Source organism: Amblyomma maculatum, chromosome 1 (genome assembly GCF_055883805.1).
Source record: "Amblyomma maculatum isolate TAMU_Amacu chromosome 1, ASM5588380v1, whole genome shotgun sequence".
Taxonomy (NCBI): domain Eukaryota; kingdom Metazoa; phylum Arthropoda; class Arachnida; order Ixodida; family Ixodidae; genus Amblyomma; species Amblyomma maculatum.
Window position 1 is genome coordinate 341,040,755 of NC_139344.1, and position 12,714 is coordinate 341,053,468.

The 12,714-nt window shown below is 42.0% G+C and overlaps 1 protein-coding gene across 2 annotated transcripts in view; it reads right to left on the reverse strand.

Annotated features, from left to right (window-relative positions):
* The window catches only part of LOC146207589 (vezatin-like), a 42,700-nt gene that overhangs the window by 13,919 nt on the left and 16,067 nt on the right, over positions 1-12,714 (reverse strand). The window contains exons 1-10 of one of the 2 annotated variants that reach the window (XM_084588901.1): positions 12,602-12,708; positions 12,238-12,381; positions 11,739-11,813; positions 10,894-11,024; positions 7,348-7,620; positions 5,888-6,046; positions 5,274-5,415; positions 3,880-3,964; positions 1,233-1,452; positions 20-180 (exon numbers count right to left, since the gene is read on the reverse strand). In XM_084588901.1, coding sequence (XP_084445027.1) covers positions 20-180; positions 1,233-1,452; positions 3,880-3,964; positions 5,274-5,415; positions 5,888-6,046; positions 7,348-7,620; positions 10,894-11,024; positions 11,739-11,813; positions 12,238-12,381; positions 12,602-12,643 — 1,432 coding nt within the window. In that variant the 5' untranslated portion in view covers positions 12,644-12,708. Of the gene's footprint in view, positions 1-19; positions 181-1,232; positions 1,453-3,879; positions 3,965-5,273; positions 5,416-5,887; positions 6,047-7,347; positions 7,621-10,893; positions 11,025-11,738; positions 11,814-12,237; positions 12,382-12,601; positions 12,709-12,714 lie in introns of those variants that run through there. The other variant, XM_084588909.1, reaches the window with a different exon arrangement.

The following is a 12,714-nucleotide window of genomic DNA, read 5'->3' on the forward strand; positions in this document are numbered from 1 at the left end:
AATTTGGTGCTAAACATACCCAGTCTCTTGTCTAACAGCATGGAGGCCTCTTCTAGACAGCAGGAGCTCGACGCAAGCTCGGCTTTCACTTCTGCCAGCAGGCAGCTGAGGTTTGCCTCCAGCGGTTCGATGTCAGTGTCTTCTCCAATGGACTGAGTGATGCCCTCAACTGCTTGTGTCCTGAAATTAATCAATGAGGCATGACATTCCATGCCCAAAGCCCGAACTTCAGATACAAGGTTAATTAATTATGAAAAGCTTTAATAGAGACATTACATATGAAAATGGCTGAGATGGAATTTAACATTCTGAAGCTGCATGTGGGCCTATGAGGGAAGCAGTAGTGGAAAGTCGTTGATACGTGCATTGAAACTGTATAGCACACCGGTGTTTTTGCATTTTGCCTCTTTCAAAATGTGGCCGCCACTGCCGGGATTCGACCTTGTGAGCTCGGGCTCAGCAGGTGAATGTGCTGAAGTCAATTAGCAACTGTAGTAGGCCAATTACCAGTGCCTAAAGCATCCTAATTTGCAATAAATTTTTCATTCTGCCTCCCACATATCATTTATGCAAGAAAGCTTTATACGTTTATGCTTTATACATTATGCTCAGATGCAAAGAAAATTTGAATATCAAAAACGAGTGCTAAAAGAATGAATTTTTTTTTTCAAATAATCTGTCATTTAATTTTTTCAAAATAATCTGTCAACCACAGCCAAAGAAAAGTAAATTTATTATGTCTGAATAACGAAAATTCGGGTTTGGTTTGGGGCTTTAACGTCGTCATGCGATTGAGGCTATGAGAGAAAATTCATCGAGCAAGGCACCCATGCACTCTGCAATGTGAGTGCAGAGCAAAAAGCCCCAGGTTGTCAAAATTAATCCACAGGCCTTCACTACAGCTTCCCCCATAGCCCATGTTGCTTGGGATATCCAACCCCATACACTGCACCCAACCATGCTGTACTGCCCAGCACCACACTTTGCCGTACCATACTCTCTAACTGAAGTTGCATGCAAATACTTTCCTGGCAGTAAACTATACTCTGTATTACACACAAGTTCATTATGGCGCATACCAAAGTAAATGAAAGCACACAGTTTTGTTGTAAGGCCATGATTGAGGGATGGGGCCACATTTCTGTTCCCATGTACTAGTATACGTTAAAACTTCCTCTGATACCAGCACGACTTGGCTGGTTATCAAGTATTTCTGCAAACAAGACACCAACCGTTTCAGTGCTGCCAGCAGATGCAAGCCCAAGCTGTGAGCCGCGGTGTGCAGTTCATGGGGGCCCTTCTGCAGTGCCCTCATGGGCCTCTTCTCAAGCTCCTCAGTCATCTGGCTGCTCTTGTAGAACTGATAGGCATTGCTGAAGTTCCTCAGCTGTGCCTGAATGCTTGCCCCATGGTCGTTAACAATCGTTTTCATTGAGAATACATCAAAAAGGCCTGTGAAAAGTGAAAAGATGTAACCAAATGATTCTCAAAGAGGCAGCAAGTCTTAATGCTAGCTGACACACTTTTGGACTGCCATGCAATAAACTACAATGAGCCGGGGCAGAACCAAGGCATTCATCCGCCTGAAGGCGAAAACACACTGCAAGCAAGCTGTACTTGGGGACAGCTTTCTGTAGTTATGTAGCTACGGTGGGGGGGCGGGCATTCCTCACAGTGTTAATATACCAAGTTATGGCTTTGATTATGTTCACCAATTATTGCTTTGATTTCAGTTCTGCCTTTACACTGAACTAATAGTTTTCAGGCTGCCAAATACGAACAAATGTGTTCCTTTACACCACTGAAGGCCCATATGCGCATATAGTAATCACAATTGATAGCCTACCCAATGCACAAGCAAGCGCAGTGTGAAAGCATACAAAAACCGGTTTCATAGGATTCGTGACAAGCAGCGCAGCCACCGGAATGCGTATGGTGGAATGTACTTATGTTAAGATGCTCTATACTGACAGTGTACTGGTTAGTACTGTAGTATTACCTTGATGCAATAATAATTTGACTAATTACATAAAGTATACAGCTTTGGCTGCATAGCCACAGAAAGTTGTCCCCAAGTCGTAGATACGAGGGTCATCCCAAAATTAAGGTCTCCAGTTCTTTTATAAATCGAAAGAAACGTTTATTTTAAGCAATTTACAAATCACTTAAAAGGCAGACCATTCTACTTTCCCACATAATTGCTGTTGCGATCTATGCATTTTTGCAGACGATGGGGCAGTTTTTGTATGTCCATGTCATACCAGCCTGCCATGCATCCCAAAACACAGTTGCCATGACTTTGCCGGCAGACTGCGCTCGCTGGAATTTTCGCGGTTTGGGTGAAGAAAAATGCCACCACTCGCGTTATTCTTGGTCTCAGGTGTGAAGTGGAATGCCCAGGTTTCGTCACCCATAATGATGGAATCCAGAAAGGTGTCCTTTTCATCTCCATAATGCCGAAGAAATTCGCGGGAGGAGCCAACGTGTTGTCTTTGATGATTGTCTGTGAGCATTCGCGAAACCATCTTGCGCACACCTTCCGATATTTTAACTCTGCTGTCAAAATCCCATAAGTATAGTGCTTCTAGAAACGGCAGGAACCAATATGCAGAGTTCGTCGAGTGTGATCCGCCGAAATTGCCGCCACATTTCTTCGACCTTCGTCACTGTCTCATCAGAACTTGACGATCTCCCGCTTCTTTCTTCATCTTGAATTTCAGTGCGACCAGCTTCGAACTCCGTACACCACTCGTGGACGTTTTTAACATCCATGCACGACTCTCTATGCACTTCCATCAACTGGCAATGAATTTCGATTGACTGAACGCCTTTTGCGTTCAAAAATCTAATAACTGCGCAAACTTTCCACCTGGCGATAGCGACAAACGAGAGCTCCATTTCAAATGGCTGCATGCCAAGGCCGAAAGTCCCTTTCACGCTGAGCTATGACTTGTTTCAAAGACGGGGAACAATGAACACAGCAGTAGGAAAATCTTTGAAGCTCTTGTCATTGCCCGCAAAGGGGCTCCATGCGCAAGCATACCTTCTGTTTTGTTGTCGCGCCACGAGCTTGCCTACTTTAACTGTTAATGATGTCATGGCACTTTTTCGTGTTGACATTGTGGCCCTTCTTCCTTCTTCTTTCCTTCCTGCGCATCTACCGCTCAGTGTATTCATACGCTCACGCTTTGAATACATTCAGTTGTTAGTGGCACTCGTGTTGTCTACTTCCTTGTCTCGTCTCCTGCGCTATTTTCTTCAAATATGGCGAGAAGCCACGCAAATAGTTTCCCTGCGGCCACAGCCCTTTGGAGTCCTTACTTTTGGGATTACCCTCGTACTTGCCTACCATAATCATGCACATGAATAAAAACACCTACTACGAGCATGAAAGGACAGATACTTGTTCAAAAACTGATCTCTTAAGTTAATGAGTTGTTTATGGTTACCCCATGCAATTCTTGTATTTTATGACATCACACTCTATTCATTCACACCCTGCCTTTTTTTTCTTCTTTTCCCCTTTGCCCCATGTTGAGCAGCAGGCCAGGGTAACTTTTAACGTGCACTGACATTACACGACACATGGGTGCCTTTTGTGCTTTGCATCCATCAAGTGTATTTTGATAGAGGTCCTTTCCTATACTGCCTTTTCTTTACTGGCTGACTTCTCCATATTTCCTATTGTTAAACTTTACTTTCTCATAACATTTCCACAGCTCCAATGAAAGAAATGTATATCACTTCGACATAACTGGCTTCTGCTGATATATTCCCGATGAACTTGCCTTAAAGTGTAATTTGCTTTTGCAGCAGTTTCCATCCGTGCAAAAAATGTGCAAAGCATGAGATGTGACTCGAAATTCCCATGTTACTTACAACTTTTCTTTATTCCTGGTATTAAGCAAAGTGACAGCCTACGCAGGAATTCAGACTGCTGGATGTACATCAGGTACAACATCGCCTGCAACGTAAACAAAGACTTATCACCTTTCTCCCCATCACACCCAGAAATAAAACATGATCCAGCCATAACAACCTACATAAAAATCAAAGCAACTGGCGGCCAGGCATTAATGTTGGCAGCGCATGTGCTGCTAACATGAATGCTTGCAATACTAATGACCCGCCAGTCCACATCTCCTGACGCAAAAGGTCTGCACCGACAGGCACTTAACATGCAAAAGCTCGTAAAACACAGAAACAAAAGAAACTGTTTTAAAGCAAAGTAAGAATGAGCCAGGTAAGAAAGATGACGGAATTGTCATGCTGCCTTCTGCATCTATCCACTGCTGTACAAACTCTACGGGACAATGACATAAGAAAAAATTTCAAAAGCTCATTTACTGACAACGTTCCTTGCTGTGCTAGTGACTACAATGTCAATACTCTCACAATGCGTGTGCCCATGTGATCTAAGCCTCGTAATTCCTTCTGATGAAAAGTTTTGAATTCCATGAAAACACAACAAAAAAAAAATGGAGATTTGGCAAAACGTAACACTAACATAAAATAAATAGACAGCTTTTAAAATATGCTTCACATATTACAAAGGCATCGTTAAAATTGTATGTGGTTGTTGCAGTTCAGTGTTAGTGCTTGCATAACGATGCCTGCAAGCAGATACAGCAAGAGACAGTGGCTACTACCACACAATGCTGCAAAAACTGCTCCCATTTGTGAATTTTCCCGTAAAAACAGAAAGCTAGGGGCCTTGCCCATTCCAGCGCCAACAAATTTCTGTTCTAAATGTGCACTTATCTTAAACAAGTGATCTCCTACTAGATCCTGCTATATTTTATAAATTACAGGGGTGCACTCGTCTTCTTATGTGAAAGAATGCAAAAGCATGGCGAGTTCTGTTGCACTGCCTGGTCGATTCACCCAATGTGGACCTCACCTGCTCGTGGACCTCACCTGCATTCGTCCAAGTGCGTTATGTTTGTGGCTAAATTCCTAGAAAGACATGTTACTGTCTTGTCTAGAGGTGTACCAGCATGCTCGTTGCAATCTATGGCCCTCCAGCTTCACGTAACGACGACTGGTACACACCACTTTGTCTACCAACAGTACACTTTGGAAACAAAAAATTCTTTAACATCAATGAACAAAGAAAAGTGTTTCCTTAAAAACATATAATTGCAATACAGATCCCTGCAGGTAGCTCCCAACGACTCTTATTGCCTGGCATCATGCTCGCCGCACCCACGTCGTTACAGCAGATTTCCTGAGCTTACTACTTTATCCAGCGACGTAATATCCTTATGGATTACCTTTAGAGCTGAAAGAGAGAAATTGTCCGTTCCTTCTTCAAGAGATCTCCCAAGTGGTGCAAAAAGCTCTGCATTGATGTCTTCAGGAGCTGTACAAGCCAGGTAGATAGTACTCACGTCAAGTTCCCCTTCAAGTGGAACAGTGTACTGATATCACGGTTAAGGTTGCAGGGACTTTTAAGCAGCTGCTGGCAGTCATATGCGCTACCTAAATTGCTAAAAGAAAAGCTCAAATACAGCAGCTGGCCTAATGATGATGAAGAGTGCTTTGAAATTTGAGAACCTATTCCGCTTTTTAACAGTTTTAACAGGGAGACAAGTGACAGAAGAGTCTCACAGCACGTTCGTTGAGGTGTGCTCATATGGATCTTGCATTTTTGCATTTTGTGCTAACCAATATAAAGAAAGTGTCTATAAAGAAAGTTGCTGCAGTAAAATAACAAAGTGTAACTGTGGCAAAGCATTGCCACAATGAGAGCTCAAGATATGATGAGATCACTGAACTGCTACTCTGCCTCTTTAGGGAAAGAAAAGAAAAAGCTGAACAGCGCAGTTGCCTAAAGTACCACTTGACGTAGTGTTTAGGAAAGTGGAGAAGCTTTGCCAAAGGATATGACTCGATAGCCTCCACTGTGGCGGTTTTCCCAATGAGGAAGAGTTCTCGGGTCCACAGAAACACCGACCGCCGTAGCTCGGGGCACTGCCTTTGAGGATCCAAGTTTGGCATGAGCATGTTCATCTCGATTCGGTGAAGCGGGACATTGTGAGATGCCCTGAAAAAAAATCAAGCACTGCCGTCACGCAAGATCTGGCAACATGGGTTACCATTTTCTAAGGAACCACTGTGTGAACTTGATGTGCCGAGAACATAGAATATGCTCGTGACTTTTTAAGTACAGGAGACATTCTGTGCTCATAGTTCACACAAGCACTAAGTTGCTACAATCGAACTAAGTGCAGCAAAAGTTCTCAAAACAAAAAAAAAAGCAAGGTGCAAAAACTAGAAAAAAAATCCTTGCAAGTCCTTAGTTTACGGAGTTCACAAATACATGCGAATCAGCCAACGTTGAGGAAATTGAGCAACTTTTTAATACAGCTACATCTCGACGTAATTAACTTGAGCGCAACAAAATCCTCAATGTAATGAAGCATTGTGATTTTTGCTACTTCATGACCATAGAACACTATGCATTTTCAACTTCAGTATAACGAAGTGCACTATCAGTGCAACAAAACATTGTTGCTGGCATGAAATGAGCCCAAGGAAAGATTATATCGTATGCTCAAAGGGCTGAGCGGGGTTGCACCAAAATAAATCACAGCACGTAAGTGAGAGTGAAATTCTAGAATTGAGGAGGAAAACGGCTGAAGTGAGGAGAGCGTCGCTACTTTCACGATTATGCCGCCTGCTGTGACATTAGGGCAGTGAGGGTGAGGTTCGCGAACATAGTATCAAGCGAATTGATCAGGCGGCAGGAGTGCTTGTGAAATGCAGCCAGCAAGACTGGGCGCAGCTCCTTAGCACCATTTGGGGCTCAAAGAAATCTGTGCTGCAATTATTTCATTTAATTATTCCCATAACTTTAAAAAGTCCTCGACCCCCTCCCATGCATCCAAACGAACTGTCAAATCTGTGATGTGATTGGGGGCTCGCAGTTCAGACGGGCGATAAAGATGGTTAAACCAAAACTACACAAGCTCTTGTCCCCACCACTAACATAAGATCCACTTTCAGAAAAATTAAAGGCTTTCCCAGTGAATGGTCTGGATTTTATGGAGGATACCCTGCTTGCTAGGAGACAAACTTGAATACTGCGAAAGTTAAATTTCACGAAATAAACTTCGGATTTTAGTGACATTATTACATTGAGGTTTAACTGTAACAAGGTCTCTGCTAGGTGGAGATAACTTATATTCAGGTTAAATATGGCAGTAAAATTTTGCTAAGCTGAAGTTGATCTCAGTGCCCCGAAAGACTATAAGAACTACTACAGTTTTGCATTTAAATGTTTTGGCCTATATTGGGGAACTGCGCGATGTGGTTTAACAATATCACACACACCAAGGCACTTACAGTGTAAACCCACGTGCAACCACTTCTGCCTCCTGGATGATCTGCAGGCACTTTCTAATCATAGCCTGCACATTCTGCATGGTGCCCAAGAGGCGATCGATGCTTGCTCGATACTGGCGCAGAAGGCAGTACTTGACAACAGCTGTTCCAGCAACCAGCAGCAACATACAGGCGAGGAATCCCAAGACCACGCTCTCAGCATTCGTCTCTCGTTCCGCGGACAGACACCTTGCGATGAGGCACACTATGACGGCAGCGAATATGCTGCAAATGCTGTAAAGAAAGAAAAAAGGACCGCAACCACATACATTGAGTCACAGAAGTTGTGTCACTGGTGCACCAAAACGGATCGCCAGTGCACCAAAATGGTTCACCGGTGCACAAAATTGTTTGTCGGTGCACCAAAATGGATCACCGGTGCACCAAATGGATTTGTAGAGACACCAAACTCTTTGTAGTATTGCTTTCTCTTCCTCACAGTAATGCATAAGATATTAGTAAACGTAGGCCACGATTTGGAATTATCCCATAGCCAGTTAATATTTTGGCTGGAATTTATTCTGCATTGTAGTTTTCGTTACAGCTTCGACCGCCAAATGGTGGCTGCGACGTTACAAGCAGGTATGAGATTGTGTGAGACATACAAATGCTGCAATATAATAGCTGTTCTTTCACTCATGTCATTCTGGCTTCTCGAAGAGACTGAAGTAAGAAGTAGAGTGAACTAGAGCAAACAAGATCGCATCGCAGTTTTTGTACGCCTTGCATCATCTCAACCTTACTTGAGAGATACTACGGTCCCGTCTCAGCTGCTCGAAATAAAAACCAAATGAAAGAAGAAATCCTGTTATGAATAATTTACTGAGCATGAATGAATTACATGTGGTGATCCATGTTTACGTCTATGCTGCTTATTGCTCCAGAAAAAGAGCAAACAACAAAAATTCATCCCCAGCCTTTAAGCAGAAAAATTAAGTGTGGGAAAAAAAAAAAAAAATCGAGAGAGACAGCACATCAACCTGGAGTGTTCTCACAGCACAAACCATGTTTGTTAGTGGTTGCTCAAGAATAAATAAGGCTATTATAATAGCAGACTGTGACAGGCAATGGTGACAAAAAAAAAAAGAAAAGAAAATTGTAAACTTTTGCTTTTTAACTGAGAGGAATGCACGTTAAAAAATTTCATCTGCTGCATTGCAACTTCCCTGTAACAGAATCCACTGTCAATAACAATGATTAATGACCGAGGGAACAGCACGCATACAGTGAAAACCAAGAAAGAAGTGTTAGCTAATGCTAGAGAGCGTCAGTTTCATTTTGTGTGTTTACTTTCTAGACTACAATCTGTCCCTTTCTTTTTTAATCAAGGAGGCGGGGCTCTTTTCCCTGTGTCAGAGTCGGTGGGCACGCTGGGCCTTGAAGCATGGCTCCTGATTTAAAAGGAATGGCAGAGGCTCGGACGCAGGACAGCTGCCTCCATGTCGTTTCTTGGAAAGGAGGTGTCTGCATGTGTCCGTCTTTTTTCTACATGTTTTCTGAGTGCATTTATGTTTATTTCGTAGACTGTCAACTCTTAAATAAATCAGAGCACCCTTTGTGCGGCCCAGATCTGGTGCGTGAAATGGACGAGACCAGTGTGTACTATTCGAGCATGTGCGTGAGTGGTGGGTAGAGCAGAACTATGTTAAGCTTAGTGTAATCAGGCCAATGAATATTGTGTACATATTAAGCATCAATATTCTTAAGAGTAAATTTTAGTCCGTCTTTCTATCTACATGTATGTTCCTTCCCTCATACCTCTGCTAGTTCAATAACATAGTCTAACATACTCGGAGCATAAAACATAGTTACGCTCAATGCACCACTCAAGCACACACTTGAATATACACTGGTCTCACCCACTTCACGCAGAGGCTCTGGGCCGCACAAAAAGTGTTCTGATTTGCTTCAAAGTTGACATTCTCGCAGGAAGAAAAAGAAAACTTAAATGCATCCAGAAAAAACACAGAGAACAGACGGACATGTGAAAGAGCCTCTCTTCCAACAAACATCGAGGAGGGAGCCGTCCTACGTCCCAGCTTCCGTTGTTCGTTCGTAATTGGGAGCACTGTTTCAGTGTCTAGCACACCCACCAACTCTCGCACAGGGAAAAGAACCCCACCTTCTTGCTAGAAAAAGAAAAAAAAAAAAAAAGGACAAATGATCATCTACAAAATAAAGACAAAATGAAATTGATGCTTGCTAATACTACAAGTAAAATCACTATTCTAGAACAGCATCACAAAAGCACCATTCACTGCCAAGATATGCAATATACTGCACCCTTTCCAAGTTAAAAGTATGGTAACAAAAGAAAAAAAGACACAGCGGAGACTTACTTCTGGGATCTTAGAAGTACTTGCAGCTGGACAAGTTGTTCATGTTTTAATAAAAATTGCACTAACATACACGTAGGACATGAAAGATGAGGAGATGGAAGTTTTTAAGGCGCAGCATTGAAGGGGGCACATTAAGAGTTGATGTCAGTGGTGGGCTTCTGTAAGTCACTCCTAAAGCAATAAAACAACCTACCTCCTTTCGTCTATTTTTCATGGAACTGTGTGTTAGTGGCCATATTATGTTTTGTAATGCTATTTTTGTTGCAGACTTCAGTAGGAACAACAGTGCGATGAAAAAAATGACTGTTTTACTGTACTTTCACAAATGGAACACAAAAGGGGAGAATTTGGGAGACATTTAAGGAGAATATTACAATTAAATGGAACATCAAACTGTTTGAGCCAATCATAGCCAAAGGACCTCCTCCATGAAATACCAATCGCGTGCTAATGAACAGAAGTAGCTTATGCCCGAAAGTATTTTAAGCCCGACTGCAACAAAATTTTTCACTCTTCAAAGGAAATTACAAATACTTCTCTATTGCAAGAAAACTGCAGCAGGAAAGCTGCGTTTAAGTCTCAAGATTTTTACCGCACACCATCCATATTCCGTCCATCCAAAATAGACCCGGCTTGAGGACGGCTTTTGAGTGCTCATTCCGACATTGTATACGGCAAATTGCCCAATGTCATGACATGCCGCCAAGTGCATGCGTTACAATGCTTTGCCTTGTATCTGTTTGCTGACACAGCTTTTATTATGCTTGTAACAACAGAACTATTTTCCTAAGAAGCATGAAACCTCTTTACGATTAGTTATAGGGCACGCCAAGCCCATTAAGAGATATTGCAACCAAAGTAAAATTCCAGTGCAACTGAGTTTAGACGCATTGCTTCAGATGCATTCACGAAAATTAGAGAAGCCAAGCCTTTGATAGTTTAAAAAGTGTAGTCTTCCACATAGCACACTATGCTAAATAATGAAGACATACAACAAACTACCTCAAGAGCTTTTTTTTCAGATATATAGCTGCAAGCAGCTTATCAACACTAGGTACAGTGAACACATGCAATCAAAGAAAACCTTTTCTCTAGTGATGTGTCCATTACAAATTATGAGTGATTCTTGACACCTTTGTTATGACGCTGAATATACAAATATGCTCACAAGAAGCTGCTTTTCTGTGTTTCCTTCTTTATAGTCAAGTCTTGTGCTTCCAGCAGGTTCCGCAAGAACCGCTGGTCCTCTTCATCAACGCACGGACTTTCCAAAATTTTTTCCAGAAAAGGCACTCCATCCTGAAACATAGCCAAATAAATTGCTTATGGTTTGGCTAACCTGCAACATGCATTTAATTTCATTAAGCTTTGAGGCACAGTCAAATACCGACTACTCTGAATGATGGATGTGGTTGACCCAACACATACAACAGCTGAAAAAGCAAGGTTTCATATACCAAAACTGAAAACCTTTGTTCTGCTAGTGTGAAACAGAGCTCTCCTTAAAAGAAAAGTAACCATAAATGTAAGTAAATTTTCATTTGTTCAAACGCAGCTTTAAATAATGCACTGCCAGCATTGGCTACTATGCTTAAGAGTCGGGTGGACAGCACTGATGCATTTATGGAACATCCTGATCTCAAGCAGGACTTTAGTGCATTCTGCCCATGAATACTAAAGCATTCAGAATACTAACACATTCATTCGGAATACTAATACAAAAAAAAAAAAAAAGTTCAGAAAAGAGAAGTGCACATTTCAAGAATTTGACAAAAATTATGGCACTGAACACTGTTTTGATCAGTCATCACCGGCTTGTAAATCAATACTTTCATGAGTACAATTCTGCCCTGAAGTGTTGATACTGTCATAACAACAATCATTATAGTAAAGTCGGGGATCAGTATGCAATGGAAGATAATAAACTGGAGGAAATAAACATGCTGCCAAATGCGGCATGATTCATGTTCCATTTGTGCACTACTACGAGTGTTGGAAGATGGCGTTACTTACGAAGTGATGAAATAAGTGCAGTACTGCAGACTTGGCTCTGGACAGGCCGCCTCCAAATAGCGTGAGGACATTTGGCTGAAAATGAGACAGCACACGTCTCATGTGGCGCAAATGCATTTAGCTGATGCGGTTGATGCCTTATGAGATGTGTTGCGACTAAACTACAGCAAATATAACATATGATGGTAAATCATGCGCCTGCTCAAGAATAAATATAATGAGTGGAGATCATATACTGTGTTTCAAAGCAAGCTAGACTACCTTCACCACTTAGCCACAGCGTTCTTTTATGTTGTTAGTCGCATTGTGTTTATCTCTCGAGCAACATAGTAGAACATATTAACAATGTCAATAAAAAGTGTTTATGAAAAATGTTCATGACATAAAAGAATAAACCGTTCTCCAAACTGCGTTAGTTGTCAGAAGCTTGTTTCAATCGATATGCGCGCGCGCCAGGCGGAGACAAAAACAGTCGCCAAGTAAATTAAGGTAACATTACCAGAAAGGTGACTATGCTGGAGCGACGCAGATGACACGTTTTGTTCAGCGAGGCAGACCGCTCATCAGCGGGTTTCAAAGAACCGGGATCCGTGTCCGGAAACTGAAACCCAGCTTCGGTGAGATGGGCATACAAAGGCGAATTCTGGAACGAAACAAGCAGTGTTTTCTCATCGATCAAGTGACATTGTAAAGCTGGTGCCAGTCAAACGTGGCTGAAATTATGAGAGTCTAATGTAAAGATGAAAAAAAAAAAAAATCTAAAGAACTGCGTAGCTTTGACAACTGCAATAAGGGCCCTTGAAATAGTCATGAAGCTTGTAGCTTGTTCGGGGAAGAAAATCATGTCGAAAATACATCCTTACCGGCAGAATGACACCGTCATCTTCGGAATCTATCTCGCTCATTGTCCACTGGTGTCAATTTTCATGTGCCTAAATTTGGAAACGATTGTAAAATCGAGACTTCGAATACTTCG